Raw genomic sequence first — 16,301 nt, 5'->3', positions numbered from 1 at the left:
GAGAGAGGGGGGGGGTGATTCAAATGTGAAATCTCACGGTCTTATGGACACACACACACACACACACACACACACACACACACACACAATGCATGTTTACTTTTTTGGAGATTTCTGAACAACCGGAGAGATGAGGTGGAACCGGATATACGCTGGAGAGAGAGAGAGAGAGGGAGAATTACAGTGGGGGTAACACGGTTTTACACACTTTGCAGTATGATAAACAATAATAATAACAACAACAACAACAACAACAACAATAATAATAACACACACACCTTTGGGGATTTTAAACTTGTTGTCCTTTTTGTACCACAGGCAGCCTCTGTCGTTACTGATGATCCTCACGGGAAATTCTGAGTCGGGACAGTCGGCGGTTTTCAGGGTGAAATCCGTGGCTACAGTGAAAACATTTATATACAATTTATGTATAATCATTTCTGTAATAATCAAATATGAAATAATCATCATCATCATGATACTAAAAACAGGACAGAGTGTGAGGAGTGTTTAAACCCACAGATGAACTGGTTTTCAACTGGAAGACGAAGTTCAGGGTTTAAATCAAACACTCCAGCCCAGCGCCGCTGCCAGTCCTCCTGGATATCTGTAACACACACACACACACACACACACACACACACACACACACACTTTACTGTTGTTCTTTGGGTTTATGACAAGTCCACCACAAACAGACTAAACAGTCTCGAGCATTACCCAGAGTTACAACTACAAACATCCCATTACACAGTAACATCTATCAGAGTGAGATATTACAGTCACAATTACACACATGAACTATTAATAGAAACATAATTATGAATGCATAATATTAGAAACCGTCTCCTCACCCTCCACGCTGTACTGAGTTCCAAACCACTTCTCCTTTAACGGACACTGGCCCTCGTGCTCCGGGGAGAGCAGCAGCAGGTTCACTTTATCAGGAGTTAACAAGTTCAGAGCAGCAGAGATCACCTGAAACACGATCACTGATCACAATCAATCCCCTGAAACACGATCACTGATCACAATCAATCCCCTGAAACACGATCACTGATCACAATCAATCCCCTGAAACACGATCGAGAATGTAGGTAAATGTAGAAATGTAGGTACTGTGATATACACTGAGGAGGAGGAGCTACAGTCTCTCATTAGGGTGAATATTAATAACGCTCTAAATGTAGGTATTGTGATATACACTGAGGAGGCGGAGCTACAGTCTCTCATTAGGGTGAATATTAATAACGCTCTAAATGTAGGTATTGTGATATACACTGAGGAGGAGGAGCTACAAACTCTCATTAGGGTGAATATTAATAACTCTCTAAATGTAGGTATTGTGATATACACTGAGGAGGAGGAGCTACAGTCTCTCATTAGGGTGAATATTAATAACGCTCTAAATGTAGGTATTGTGATATACACTGAGGAGGCGGAGCTACAAACTCTCATTAGGGTGAATATTAATAACTCTCTAAATGTAGGTATTGTGATATACACTGAGGAGGAGGAGCTACAAACTCTCATTAGGGTGAATATTAATAACGCTCTAAATGTAGGTATTGTGATATACACTGAGGAAGAGGAGCTACAGTCTCTCATTAGGGTGAATATTAATAACGCTCTAAATGTAGGTATTGTGATATACACTGAGGAGGCGGAGCTACAGTCTCTCATTAGGGTGAATATTAATAACACTAAATGTAGGTACTGTGATATACACTGAGGAGGAGGAGCTACAGTCTCTCATTAGGGGGAATATTAATAACGCTCTAAATGTAGGTATTGTGATATACACTGAGGAGGCGGAGCTACAGTCTCTCATTAGGGTGAATATTAATAACACTCTAAATGTAGGTACTGTGATATACACTGAGGAGGAGGAGCTACAGTCTCTCATTAGGGTGAATATTAATAACTCTAAATGTAGGTAGTGTGATATACGCTGAGGAGGCGGAGCTACGGTCTCTCTTTAGGGTGAATATTAATAACGCTCTAAATGTAGGTATTGTAATATACACTGAGGAGGCGGAGCTACAGTCTCTCATTAGGGTGAATATTAATAACGCTCTAAATGTAGGTATTGTGATATACACTGAGGAGGCGGAGCTACAGTCTCTCATTAGGGTGAATATTAATAACGCTCTGAATGTAGGTTTTGTGATATACACTGAGGAGGCGGAGCTACAGTCTCTCATTAGGGTGAATATTAATAACGCTCTGAATGTAGGTATTGTGATATACACTGAGGAGGCGGAGCTACAGTCTCTCATTAGGTTGAATATTAATAACGCTCTAAATGTAGGTATTGTAATATACACTGAGGAGGCGGAGCTACAGTCTCTCATTAGGGTGAATATTAATAACGCTCTGAATGTAGGTATTGTAATATACACTGAGGAGGCGGAGCTACAAACTCTCATTAGGGTGAATATTAATAACGCTCTAAATGTAGGTATTGTGATATACACTGAGGAGGAGGAGCTACAGTCTCTCATTAGGGTGAATATTAATAACTCTAAATGTAGGTATTGTGATATACACTGAGGAGGCGGAGCTACAGTCTCTCATTAGGGTGAATATTAATAACGCTCTGAATGTAGGTATTGTGATATACACTGAGGAGGCGGAGCTACAGTCTCTCATTAGGGTGAATATTAATAACGCTCTAAATGTAGGTATGGTGATATACACTGAGGAGGCGGAGCTACAGTGTCTCATTAGGGTGAATATTAATAACGCTCTGAATGTAGGTATTGTGATATACACTGAGGAGGCGGAGCTACAGTCTCTCATTAGGGTGAATATTAATAACGCTCTAAATGTAGGTATTGTGATATACACTGAGGAGGCGGAGCTACAGTCTCTCATTAGGGTGAATATTAATAACACTCTAAATGTAGGTATTGTGATATACACTGAGGAGGCGGAGCTACTATGTTTATTATATTAAGCAAACGATGGTAAAATCTGGGTTTGGGTGATAATTTGTACCTCAGGTTTAAACTCGAACATAAGTTGATCTCCAGTCAGGAAGTCTTCTTTAGGGAACAGCTGCATATTCTCACACAAATCCTCCACATATTCGATCGGATCGGTCTGCAAAACAAACACACACTCAGCAAACACACACTACTCACACTCACTTGTGATGCAGTCATGCTAAACTGACCTGCTCCTGATAGCGGAACTCATTCGCCTCGATCTTCTGGATCTCCTCATAGATTCTGCACCAAACATCAAAACAGCATCAGAGAACCCATCATTACCCGACATCAGAGAACCCACATCCACCAGCAGAACGGAGTGTGTGTAGTGTTCTAAACCCTAGTGTAATGAGGTGCTCACTTGCAGCGGAGTTTGAACCCAGGCCGCCGTGTTGGAGGGCCGGCGCGCTACTGAGTGAGCTACCACGATCACGTGACCAATGGGCCCAAGTGCAGAGTCTTTAATCTTAGAACAGGCAAAATGGAAATGAGAAATAAACCACCCGGGACTCGAACCCAGGCAGCCGTGCCGCGATACCGACGCTCTGCTGCTTCACCAAAGTGGCAGTTCTCGAAGCGGCCAACAAAAACGTAAAGGGGTGGATTTAATAAATGAGGAGACGTCGCGTCTAACGCGAAATAAAGGCGGGAAAACAAAGGACGCCAGGGGAGAGCTGGCTACCTCTTTAACGCTAGAGGGAAATACAACTAAAGGCAAAAAGGATCTCCCAAAAGAAACCAGAAAACTGAGAAGTTACAGGGAAGACAGACACTCCTGCCTTCCTCTGTAAAACTAGTGTATGTGTGCAAACATACACACATACACACACACACGGGCACACACACCAGGGAAGACAGACACTCCTGCCTTCCTCTGTAAAACTAGTGTATGTGTGCAAACACACACACACACACACACACACACACACACGGGCACACACACCAGGGAAGACGGACACTCCTGCCTTCCTCTGGTACACGAGTGTATGAGTGCTACACGCACACACACACAGACACACACACTGCACAGACACAGGGAGACAGACTCTGGAGAGACACATGAAGGGGAGTGACACACACTCAGCCTTCAACTCGAGATCTACACAGACTGACACACAGAAACACACACACACCACCAGAATCAAAAGATCCAGCAGTGGGGCAACTGGATCGGTGTGCCTATATAGCCTACTGCCCAGGTGTAGGGAATTGGGCTCAATTACTGGCTGGGGTGACCCTTGCCCTAGAGCCACCCCTTACACCTAGCTTTCAGTGACAGCATTTCTGCAAGTGTGCAAAAGCGAGGTATGTGAAGAGCAGAGTGTGAAGAGTGTGAGAGCAGGTGTGTGAAAGCAATGCTGTGAGAGCTGGTGTGTTTGATTAAAGGAGGATCAGGTCGCAGGTCGGTACCTTTGCTGAGGGCCGAGAGCCTGCAGCATCTTCAGATACTGAAACACCAGGTGAGCTACCTGCACACACACAAACAATATAATTACTTAATAACTGTCATCATTTCTGCCTGGGTTGAAGCAATGACCCTAAACTGACCTGGTAAAAGTTGTGGAAGCCCTCGTCAGTCAGGGTGATGGAGATGCTGAAGATGGAGTAGGTGGAGTTCTGATCAAAACCTGTCTCACTGTTTCCCCCAAAGAGAGCCACCGCCCAGCACCTACACACACACACACAGTGCAGACGGTTGTTAAGGAAACGGTTGTTTTATTAGTTTATTAAATTAGTGAGAATTTGTGTCTCCATTAGTCGACGCAGAAACACACATTAATAGCTAACTATCTATAACTAAAATAATAATGATAATAATAAATCATAAAAATAACTAAAATCTTCCTGGAATCAGAATCAACTTCCTCATTTTACTGAAGATACTGCTGACCAGGAAAGGCAAAAGATGACCACAGCAAATCCACTCAGACCTCCTCTTCATATCCCTGCTGGACTTCAAACATTTTCTTAAATAAATACGGAAATGAATCACAGATTACTGAGCCGGCTTCCGTTACCCTTCCATTCAGCATGCTAACAGGACAGTGTGAAGACAGCATGAGTGAACTAACAGGACAGTGTGAAGACAGCATGAGTGAACTAACAGGACAGTGTGATGACAGCATGAGTGAACTAACAGGACAGTGTGATGACAGCATGAGTGAACTAACAGGACAGTGTGATGACAGGGCAGTGAGCTAACAGGACAGTGTGATGACAGGGCAGTGAGCTAACAGGACAGTGTGATGACAGCATGAGTGAACTAACAGGACAGTGTGATGACAGGGCAGTGAGCTAACAGGACAGTGTGATGACAGCATGAGTGAACTAACAGGACAGTGTGATGACAGGGCAGTGAGCTAACAGGACAGTGTGATGACAGGGCAGTGAGCTAACAGGACAGTGTGATGACAGGGCAGTGAACTAACAGGACAGTGTGATGACAGGGTAGTGAGCTAACAGGACAGTGTGATGACAGCATGAGTGAACTAACAGGACAGTGTGAAGACAGTATGAGTGAGCTAATAGGACAGTGTGATGACAGGACAGTGTGATGACAGGACAGTGTGATGACAGGACAGTGTGATGACAGCATGAGTGAACTAACAGGACAGTGTGATAACAGCATGAGAACTAACAGGACAGTGTGATGACAGGGCAGTGAGCTAACAGGACAGTGTGATGACAGCATGAGTGAACTAACAGGACAGTGTGATGACAGCATGAGTGAACTAACAGGACAGTGTGATGACAGGGCAGTGAACTAACAGGACAGTGTGATGACAGGGTAGTGAGCTAACAGGACAGTGTGATGACAGCATGAGTGAACTAACAGGACAGTGTGATGACAGCATGAGTGAACTAACAGGACAGTGTGATGACAGGGCAGTGAGCTAACAGGACAGTGTGATGACAGGGCAGTGAGCTAACAGGACAGTGTGATGACAGCATGAGTGAACTAACAGGACAGTGTGATGACAGGGCAGTGAGCTAACAGGACAGTGTGATGACAGCATGAGTGAACTAACAGGACAGTGTGATGACAGGGCAGTGAGCTAACAGGACAGTGTGATGACAGCATGAGTGAACTAACAGGACAGTGTGAAGACAGTATGAGTGAGCTAATAGGACAGTGTGATGACAGGACAGTGTGATGGCAGGACAGTGAGCTAACAGGACAGTGTGATGACAGCATGAGTGAACTAACAGGACAGTGTGATGACAGCATGAGAACTAACAGGACAGTGTGATGACAGGGTAGTGAGCTAACAGGACAGTGTGATGACAGCATGAGTGAACTAACAGGACAGTGTGAAGACAGTATGAGTGAGCTAATAGGACAGTGTGATGACAGGACAGTGTGATGACAGCATGAGTGAACTAACAGGACAGTGTGATGACAGCATGAGTGAGCTAACAGGACAGTGTGATGACAGGGCAGTGAGCTAACAGGACAGTGTGATGACAGGGCAGTGAGCTAACAGGACAGTGTGATGACAGCATGAGTGAGCTAACAGGACAGTGTGATGACAGGGCAGTGAGCTAACAGGACAGTGTGATGACAGGGCAGTGAGCTAACAGGACAGTGTGATGACAGCATGAGTGAACTAACAGAACAGTGTGATGACAGGGCAGTGAGCTAACAGGACAGTGTGATGACAGGGCAGTGAGCTAACAGGACAGTGTGATGACAGCATGAGTGAACTAACAGGACAGTGTAATGACAGGGCAGTGAGCTAACAGGACAGTGTGATGACAGCATGAGTGAACTAACAGGACAGTGTGATGACAGGGCAGTGTGATGACAGGGCAGTGTGGTGATAGGACAGTGAGCTAACAGGACAGTGTGATGACAAGACAGTGTGATGACAAGACAGTGTGATGACAGGACAATGAACTAACAGGACAGTGAGCTGACAGGACAGTGTGATGACAGGACAATGAACTAACAGGACAGTGAGCTGACAGGACAGTGTGATGACAGAACAGTGAACTGACAGGACAGTGTGATGACAAGACAGCATGATGACAGACAAGCGGGACGTTTCAGAACGTCGAGTTATGCAGTGAGAGAGTAAACACCACCTACTTCCTCCTCAGCAGAGACAGGATACTGCCGGCCCCTTCGTGACCAATCAGCCATGCAATGTAATGCAGTGGCTTTACCCTAAACACACACACACACACACACACACATTTATTTCCATTTCCTAAAGAAAAACAAAAACTAGTAAGAAAAGAGGAGAGAAAGCTGAGATGGATCTACAGCAATAAAGCTTCAACTGAACTCACTTGTAGTGCTTCTCCTGAGGCGGCAGCGCCCAGGTGATGGTCAGGGCATGGACTTTCCGCACAGGAACCACTGTAGCGCGCACACACACACACACACACACAGATTGTACTGATGTTATTCAGATCAGGAGAAGGTGTTTTCCTCACTGATGTCAGAAGAAATCAAGAGCAGAACTCCTGATTAATGAATTATGAAAATACACAAGAGCTGCCTTGAAAAGATTTCTGCGCTAGGACGGGAGGTGGAGGCGTTACAGGTGGAGGTGTTAAATTATCACTTAATGCAAAAAAGTCACAGGATTCTCATCTCAGTGCACAGATTGCTGGCGGAGACTGGAATCCATAACTGGAGTGAATAATTTCAGCGCTCTTTAGGTGGGCCACTGCTCGTCCTGACCGGTGTCCCTCAACTGAAAACAGCACATTACACGACCGTAACCGACTGTAAAGACAATTCTGCTAAAATCTCTCCATTCTGCTCGTTCTGATGCCGATCCCAAACGCAGTCGACTACGGCATCTAACTTTCTTTACAACAGCAGTGGATGGAAACACCAGCATAAGAACATAAACTGAGCAAAGGGTTTGAATGGAAACCTGGCTTATGAGGACGAGTACCTCTGTAGAGTTTATTGAAGGACAGGGTGTTGAAAGGGTCCAGGAGGTCAGAAAAGTCTGGCTTTGGAAGACCACTGGAAGCAGAGAACAGCCATTAGAACATGGAGGTAAATGAGCGTGCAGTGCTGAGAAAAGCTCCTGAAACACTTACTTGTTGGGCACCTCACTGAAGATCTCCCTGACCCACTCCTCCAGCGTGTCCAGTTTTTCTAAAGGACAGACAGCAGGACACTGAGTCACTGAACTGGAAAAGTTACACAAGGCGCTTTAATTCGGGATTCACAGAAATTCCAGCAGCTGGAAATTTTAAAAAATGACATTACTAATTTCCTGGCAAGCAAATTAAATTTATAACATTAATAACATCTGTAATAACATCTCCTCTGGGAGTGAGCCTGTAGGCGTACCTTTAGACTGTACTGCGAGGGTCATGTAGTGGGCAGAGTAATGCTTCTTCCAGAACTCCCTCAAACGTTTGTAAACGTCTATCTTCTTCTTCTTTGGTTCTGTTTTCAGGGTCTCTGCATTTCCTGACACAACAGAGCGGCAGAGCGGTCAGAGCGGTCAGCGCTGTGTTTCCTGAAAGGTTTCTGTTTCAGAGACCGTCTGTTTATGAGAAACTGTCCAGAACTCACAGAACTGGACAGCTGACACATTCTAAGTGCTTTGGTCCAAGAGTGTTAAGTGTGTGTTGTCTGTGTAGTGTGTGAAGTGTGTGTAGTGCGTAGTCTGTGTAGTGTGTGAAGTGTGTGTAGTGCGTAGTCTGTGTAGTGTGTGAAGTGTGTGTAGAGTGTAGTCTGTGTAGTGTGTGTAGTGCCTAGTCTGTGTAGTGTGTGAAGTGTGTGTAGTGCATAGTCTGTGTAGTGTGTTAAGTGTGTGTAGTGCGTAGTCTGTGTAGTGTGTATAGTGTAATGTGTGTAGTCTGTAGTGTGTGTACTGTGTCTAGTCTGTGTAATGTGTGTGTAGTGTAATGTGTGTAGTGTAATGTGTGTAGTGTAATGTGTGTACTGTGTCTAGTCTGTGTAATGTGTGTGTAGTGTAATGTGTGTAGTCTGTAGTGTGTGTACTGTGTCTAGTCTGTGTAATGTGTGTGTAGTGTAATGTGTATAGTCTGTAGTGTGTGTACTGTGTCTAGTCTGTCTAATGTGTGTGTAGTGTAATGTGTATAGTCTGTGTAATGTGTGTGTAGTGTAATGTGTATAGTCTGTAGTGTGTGTACTGTGTCTAGTCTGTGTAATGTGTGTGTAGTGTAATGTGTGTACTGTGTCTAGTCTGTGTAATGTGTGTGTAGTGTAATGTGTGTAGTCTGTAGTGTGTGTACTGTGTCTAGTCTGTGTAATGTTTGTGTAGTGTAATGTGTGTAGTCTGTAGTGTGTGTACTGTGTCTAGTCTGTGTAATGTGTGTGTAGTGTAATGTGTGTGTAGTGTAATGTGTGTACTGTGTCTAGTCTGTGTAATGTGTGTGTAGTGTAATGTGTGTGTAGTGTAATGTGTGTACTGTGTCTAGTCTGTGTAATGTGTGTTTAGCGTAATGTGTGTAGTGTAATGTGTGTACTGTGTCTAGTCTGTGTAATGTGTGTGTAGTGTAATGTGTGTAGTCTGTAGTGTGTGTACTGTGTCTAGTCTGTGTAATGTGTGTATAGTGTAATGTGTGTAGTCTGTAGTGTGTGCACTGTGTCTAGTCTGTGTAATGTGTGTGTAGTGTAATGTGTGTACTGTGTCTAGTCTGTGTAATGTGTGTGTAGTGTAATGTGTGTAGTCTGTAGTGTGTGTACTGTGTCTAGTCTGTGTAATGTTTGTGTAGTGTAATGTGTGTAGTCTGTAGTGTGTGTACTGTGTCTAGTCTGTGTAATGTGTGTGTAGTGTAATGTGTGTGTAGTGTAATGTGTGTACTGTGTCTAGTCTGTGTAATGTGTGTGTAGTGTAATGTGTGTGTAGTGTAATGTGTGTACTGTGTCTAGTCTGTGTAATGTGTGTTTAGCGTAATGTGTGTAGTGTAATGTGTGTACTGTGTCTAGTCTGTGTAATGTGTGTGTAGTGTAATGTGTGTAGTCTGTAGTGTGTGTACTGTGTCTAGTCTGTGTAATGTGTGTATAGTGTAATGTGTGTAGTCTGTAGTGTGTGCACTGTGTCTAGTCTGTGTAATGTGTGTGTAGTGTAATGTGTGTAGTCTGTAGTGTGTGTACTGTGTCTAGTCTGTGTAATGTGTGTGTAGTGTAATGTGTGTAGTCTGTAGTGTGTGTACTGTGTCTAGTCTGTGTAATGTGTGTGTAGTGTAATGTGTGTAGTCTGTAGTGTGTGTACTGTGTCTAGTCTGTGTAATGTGTGTTTAGCGTAATGTGTGTAGTGTAATGTGTGTACTGTGTCTAGTCTGTGTAATGTGTGTGTAGTGTAATGTGTATAGTCTGTAGTGTGTGCACTGTGTCTAGTCTGTGTAATGTGTGTGTAGTGTAATGTGTGTAGTCTGTAGTGTGTGTACTGTGTCTAGTCTGTGTAATGTGTGTGTAGTGTAATGTGTGTGTAGTGTAATGTGTGTACTGTGTCTAGTCTGTGTAATGTGTGTGTAGTGTAATGTGTGTGTAGTGTAATGTGTGTACTGTGTCTAGTCTGTGTAATGTGTGTTTAGCGTAATGTGTGTAGTGTAATGTGTGTACTGTGTCTAGTCTGTGTAATGTGTGTGTAGTGTAATGTGTATAGTCTGTAGTGTGTGCACTGTGTCTAGTCTGTGTAATGTGTGTATAGTGTAATGTGTGTAGTCTGTAGTGTGTGCACTGTGTCTAGTCTGTGTAATGTGTGTGTAGTGTAATGTGTGTAGTGTAATGTGTGTACTGTGTCTAGTCTGTGTAATGTGTGTGTAGTGTAATGTGTGTACTGTGTCTAGTCTGTGTAATGTGTGTTTAGCATAATGTGTGTAGTGTAATGTGTGTACTGTGTCTAGTCTGTGTAATGTGTGTGTAGTGTAATGTGTGTAGTCTGTAGTGTGTGTACTGTGTCTAGTCTGTGTAATGTGTGTGTAGTGTAATGTGTGTAGTCTGTAGTGTGTACTGTGTCTAGTCTGTGTAATGTGTGTGTAGTGTAATGTGTGTAGTCTGTAGTGTGTACTGTGTCTAGTCTGTGTAATGTGTGTTTAGTGTAATGTGTGTAGTCTGTAGTGTGTGTACTGTGTCTAGTCTGTGTAATGTGTGTAGTGTAATGTGTGTGTAGTGTGTCTAGTCTGTGTAATGTGTGTGTAGTGTAATGTGTATAGTCTGTAGTGTGTGCACTGTGTCTAGTCTGTGTAATGTGTGTAGTGTAATGTGTATAGTCTGTAGTGTGTGCACTGTGTCTAGTCTGTGTAATGTGTGTGTAGTGTAATGTGTGTAGTGTAATGTGTGTACTGTGTCTAGTCTGTGTAATGTGTGTGTAGTGTAATGTGTGTAGTCTGTAGTGTGTGTAGTATTTAGTGTGTGTAGTGTGTGTAGTCTGTGTAATGTGTGTATAGTCTGTAATGTGTGTACTGTGTCTAGTCTGTGTAATGTGTGTGTAGTGTAATGTGTGTAGTCTGTAGTGTGTGTAGTATTTAGTGTGTGTAGTGTGTGTAGTCTGTGTAATGTGTGTATAGTCTGTAGTGTGTGTACTGTGTCTAGTCTGTGTAATGTGTGTGTAGTGTTATGTAGTGTGTGTAGTATGTAGTGCGTGTGTGTGTGTGTGTGTGTGTGTGTGTGGTGTTTTCACACTCATACCCCAGAAGAACTTGCCCATGGGGTGGTTGGGCTTTGCCAGGCTGCCGAACAGCATCTCCTTACGGTGAGAGTCTGACGGCTTAGCAAGTTGATACTCTACAGACAGACAGACAGACAGACAGACAGAGCAGAGAGACAGAGCAGAGAGACAGAGCAGAGAGACAGAGCAGAGAGATAGACAGCCAGACAGACAGAGCAGAGAGACAGACAGACAGGTGATCAGGTACAAAACATACAGAATGTTACTGACTGACACTGTTACAGATGCTGTTACTAACTGACACTGTAACTGATGCTGTTACTGACACTGTTACTGACTGACGCTGTTACTGACTGACGCTGTTACTGACTGACACTGTTACTGACTGACACTGTTACTGACTGACGCTGTTACTGACTGACGCTGTTACTGACTGACGCTGTTACCGATGCTGTTACTAACTGACACTGTAACTGATGCTGTTACTGACACTGTTACTGACTGATGCTGTAACTGACTGACGCTGTTACTGACTGACGCTGTTACCGATGCTGTTACTGACTGACACTGTTACTGATGCTATTACTGATGCTGTTACTGACTGACACCGTTACTGTTACTGACACTGTCACTGATACAGTCACTGTCACTAATGATGTTACTGTCTTGGTCACTGCTACTGATAATTTTACTGTTAACGATACTGATGCTGATACTGTTACATAATAATGAACCCTTAGACAGAAGAGCAAATCTTACTGATAAATCTGAACACTCACCGCTGTCCACAGCCTCCACCTCACGTTCTATTGCGTCTTTGATCATGAGGGGGCAGATGAAGAACTGAGCCCACCTGAGAACAGCAGCATCATCAGATCAGCCCGGGAAACCCAGTCAAGCCAGTACTCCACAGTTAACCCATGAAGCCACAGTAAACCCAGTAAAGGAAATCTAATATATTTGCTGAGCTGAGGCGTAGCCCAGCCTTCAGGTATGTTGTGATTTACTAAGAATGCGAAGAGTGAGTCTGTGGGGTTAGGGTTAGGGTTTACAGTAAACACACATGGGTAAGAACCAGCAGGCATTATGGGTAATAATGTGTATTTAGTGTAACCTAGGCTGAGTAAGAATTAATTATTAATAATAAGCATAATAATTAATGAATTATGGTTAATGGAAGTCGGTGGTGTCTGTGAGGAGTGTGTGGAGTGACTGACCTGTCCAGAGCTTCTCTAAAGCGTTTCCTCTGGACGTCAAACTGGAAGACAGTTCTCTCACAGTCAGTGGAGGCGTTATCACTGCCCCCGTGCTTCTTTAGAAACGCATCAAAACCGTTCTCACTTGGGTACTTCTCACTGCCCATGAACACCACTGCCACACACACACACACACACACACACACACACACACACACACACACACACACACAGCAGGGTTTGATGATGTAATTATTAAATCAGTGTTTGGCTGAATATTAAACTCAGCTCTGCAGGGTCTAACAATCAGATCAGTCAAGGAACATTCTGTACTCTGATAGGCTGATAGACCCTGCCCCATCACACCCACTTTACTGTGATAGGCTGCAACCCGTAATTATTAAATACTGCATCAAAATCTGTACATCCTTAATAAGAACACATTATTATTATTATTATTATTATTATTAACTCACTGTGCTCCAAAAAGTGTGCAAGGCCAGGCAGGTCATCAGGGTCGCTAAAACTGCCCACACCGATACACAGCGCAGCCGCAGACTGTGCGCGCACACACACACACACACACACACACACACACACGTAAACTGACCAGGGGCTCAAACTGAATTCCATTTTTGTGTCTCAGCTCTGAAGACGCTCAGCAGTAAAGTCTAGACACCTTCCATCCCCATGAGTTATAATTTGTTTTCTTTATTACTGGAAATGAATGATCCCTCAGTTTCCACATTTCCACCAGTTACAGACAGCAGAACTTTATTTTTAACACATCTGGCTGTCAGTGTCCTTGTTCTTCTGTTCTTCTAGAGTGCACACAAAACAGTAATAAAGCCATGGGTTGTGGTGAAAATTAAAGCTGGAAGCTGTGCTGGATCAAGTTGCTCATTTCGGAACCTGCATATCACTGTTCTGTTTGCACCCAGTGTAACAAAAATCACCCAGTCACCCAAATCACCCAGTCAAACAGTCACCCAGTTACTCAATTACCCAATCACCCAATCACAGTCACCCAATCACCCAGTGTGTGTGTGTGTGTGTGTGTGTGAGACCTGTTTCTCTGATCCTTTCTTTTTCTTCTCCTCCTCCTCATTCAGCTCCTCAAAGTCACTGTCATGCTCTTCTTCTCCCTCCTCCTCCTCTTCCTCAGTTCCCTCTCCAGAATCATCATCCTCTTCCTCGCCTTCCTCCTCCTCATCTTCCTCTTCATCATCGTCATCATCCTCTGGCTTTCCATCATTGCTTAAGTCTGAGATCAGAAGAGCTCTGAGACCATTATTGAGCTCAATATATCTAACAGAGAGAGAGAGAGAAAGAGGGCGAGCCTAACATTCAGCATTATAGAGCGCCCCCTACGCTTCTTTTAGTGTATTACAGTCTGTCAGAATGAGCATGTGGATCATATGATCATTATAGAGCATTATAGAGCGCCCCCTACGCTTCCTGTAGTGTATTACAGTCTGTCAGAATGAGCATGTGGATCATAAGAACATTATAGAGCATTATAGAGCGCCCCCTACGCTTCCTGTAGTGTATTACAGTCTGTCAGAATGAGCGTGTGGATCATATGATCATTATAGAGCATTATATATCGCCCCCTACGCTTCCTGTAGTGTATTACAGTCTGTCAGAATGAGCATGTGGATCATAAGAACATTATAGAGCATTATAGAGCGCCCCCTACGCTTCCTGTAGTGTATTACAGTCTGTCAGAATGAGCATGTGGATCATAAGAACATTATAGAGCGCCCCCTACGCTTCCTGTAGTGTATTACAGTCTGTCAGAATGAGCGTGTGGATCATATGAACATTATGAGACATTCTTCACCTGTACTGTTTGGGATCACTGGGTGATTTGATGATGTCAGCGTCTCCCTGGTTACCGTCCTGGCTGCTGTCCTGCTGTTCGGTGAAGTCTGGTCGGGGCTCCCCTCTGTCCAGCCCGGCAGCCTGAGCTGAGCTGCTAACCACATCACATTTGGCCTTGTTGGTCTGGGGCATTGTGGGAAGTCTGTAGCGTCCGGTGGCTCTGAGGCTGAAGGGCAGTGAAAGATGGCGAGCGCTGCACCGGAGCAGACCAACACCCAGCACCGTCAGCCCACACACACCAATACTGACACCCCTCTGAAACACAGTTACAGACCTGAGATTACAACAGGGAGTGAGAGAGAGAGAGAGAGAGAGAGAGAGGCGGGTAGAGATAGAGGTAGAAAGAGGTAGAGAGAGAGAGAGGTAGCGAGAGAGAGAGAGGGGGGGGTAGAGAGAGGGGGGGTAGAGAGAGGGGGGGTAGAGAGAGAGGGGGGGTGGAGAGAGAGAGGGGGGGTGGAGAGAGAGGGGGTAGAGAGAGAGAGAGGGGGGGGGGTAGAGAGAGGGGGGGTAGAGAGAGAGGGGGGGTGGAGAGAGAGAGGGGGGGGTGGAGAGAGAGGGGGGTAGAGAGAGAGAGGGGGGTAGAGAGAGAGAGGGGGGTAGAGAGAGAGGGGGGGTGGAGAGAGAGAGGGGGGGTGGAGAGAGAGGGGGGGGTGGAGAGAGAGGGGGGGTAGAGAGGGGGGGGTGGAGAGAGAGGGGGGGTGGAGAGAGAGGGGGGGGTGGAGAGAGGGGGTAGAGAGAGGGGGGGGTGGAGAGAGAGAGGGGGGGGGTAGAGAGGGGGGGGTGGAGAGAGAGAGGGGGGGGTAGAGAGAGGGGGGGGAGAGAGAGGGGGGGGAGAGAGAGGGGGGGGTAGAGAGAGGGGGGGTGGAGAGAGAGAGGGGGTAGAGAGAGGGGGGGGTGGAGAGAGAGAGGGGGGGGTAGAGAGAGGGGGGGTGGAGAGAGAGAGGGGGTAGAGAGGGGGGGGGTGGAGAGAGAGAGGGGGGGGTAGAGAGAGGGGGGGGAGAGAGAGGGGGGGGAGAGAGAGGGGGGGTAGAGAGAGAGGGGGGGGAGAGAGAGGGGGGGGTAGAGAGAGGGGGGGGGGAGAGAGAGGGGGGGGAGAGAGAGGGGGGGAGAGAGAGGGGGGGGGGGGAGAGTAACGGTGTTATACAGTTGTCATAAACACACTCGGAGTTTCACCGCGAGCTGATACTGCTTAAGCCCCACAGCACCGCGCGCTCTGATTGGCTCCGCAGAAATAAGTGCGTGTTTGATTGGTCAGTGGGAGAACAGCGTGACAGACCACGTTTACTCAACATCAGTCAGAAGAAACTCAACAAGACCAATAAACACGTTATAACCTTACACACACACACACACACACACACTTACACTGCGTCACAACACTCACTCTATCACTGTAGCAGTCCGCTGTCCGCGCGAGCAGCCAGTGATCCGGTTCCGTTCAATTCGGTTTGACTCTAAACCCAAAACAGAGCGAGGAGCGAATCCCCCTGAGGATGAGGAGGAGGATAGTGATGATGATGAGGAGGAAGGTCGGCAGTGACGGTAATGAAGGGATGGCTCGAGCGGCCGGAGTTAAACTGATGAACCCGCAGCGCTCTGTAGCCCCGCCCTCTTCT

General features: G+C 45.5%; 1 protein-coding gene across 3 annotated transcripts in view; it reads right to left on the bottom strand.

Annotated features, from left to right (window-relative positions):
• Positions 1 to 16,301, bottom strand: part of nrd1a (nardilysin a (N-arginine dibasic convertase)) — a 21,632-nt gene extending 5,331 nt beyond the window's left edge. The window contains exons 1-20 of one of the 3 annotated variants that reach the window (XM_072688572.1): positions 16,070 to 16,301; positions 14,645 to 14,959; positions 13,869 to 14,109; positions 13,278 to 13,359; positions 12,823 to 12,976; positions 12,385 to 12,458; positions 11,626 to 11,721; positions 8,311 to 8,433; positions 8,055 to 8,112; positions 7,883 to 7,977; positions 7,287 to 7,356; positions 7,084 to 7,161; positions 4,542 to 4,662; positions 4,404 to 4,462; positions 3,179 to 3,233; positions 3,001 to 3,105; positions 855 to 978; positions 521 to 607; positions 279 to 398; positions 101 to 152 (exon numbers count right to left, since the gene is read on the bottom strand). In XM_072688572.1, coding sequence (XP_072544673.1) covers positions 101 to 152; positions 279 to 398; positions 521 to 607; positions 855 to 978; positions 3,001 to 3,105; positions 3,179 to 3,233; positions 4,404 to 4,462; positions 4,542 to 4,662; positions 7,084 to 7,161; positions 7,287 to 7,356; positions 7,883 to 7,977; positions 8,055 to 8,112; positions 8,311 to 8,433; positions 11,626 to 11,721; positions 12,385 to 12,458; positions 12,823 to 12,976; positions 13,278 to 13,359; positions 13,869 to 14,109; positions 14,645 to 14,817 — 1,967 coding nt within the window. In that variant the 5' untranslated portion in view covers positions 14,818 to 14,959; positions 16,070 to 16,301. The remainder of the gene's footprint in view (positions 1 to 100; positions 153 to 278; positions 399 to 520; positions 608 to 854; positions 979 to 3,000; positions 3,106 to 3,178; positions 3,234 to 4,403; positions 4,463 to 4,541; positions 4,663 to 7,083; positions 7,162 to 7,286; positions 7,357 to 7,882; positions 7,978 to 8,054; positions 8,113 to 8,310; positions 8,434 to 11,625; positions 11,722 to 12,384; positions 12,459 to 12,822; positions 12,977 to 13,277; positions 13,360 to 13,868; positions 14,110 to 14,644; positions 14,960 to 16,069) is intronic. The other 2 variants (XM_072688571.1, XM_072688573.1) reach the window with 2 other exon arrangements.

This window comes from Salminus brasiliensis, chromosome 9 (genome assembly GCF_030463535.1).
Source record: "Salminus brasiliensis chromosome 9, fSalBra1.hap2, whole genome shotgun sequence".
Classification (NCBI taxonomy): Eukaryota; Metazoa; Chordata; class Actinopteri; order Characiformes; family Bryconidae; genus Salminus; species Salminus brasiliensis.
Note: the sequence above shows the minus strand (reverse complement) of the source record. Positions and strands in the feature narration are given on the sequence as shown.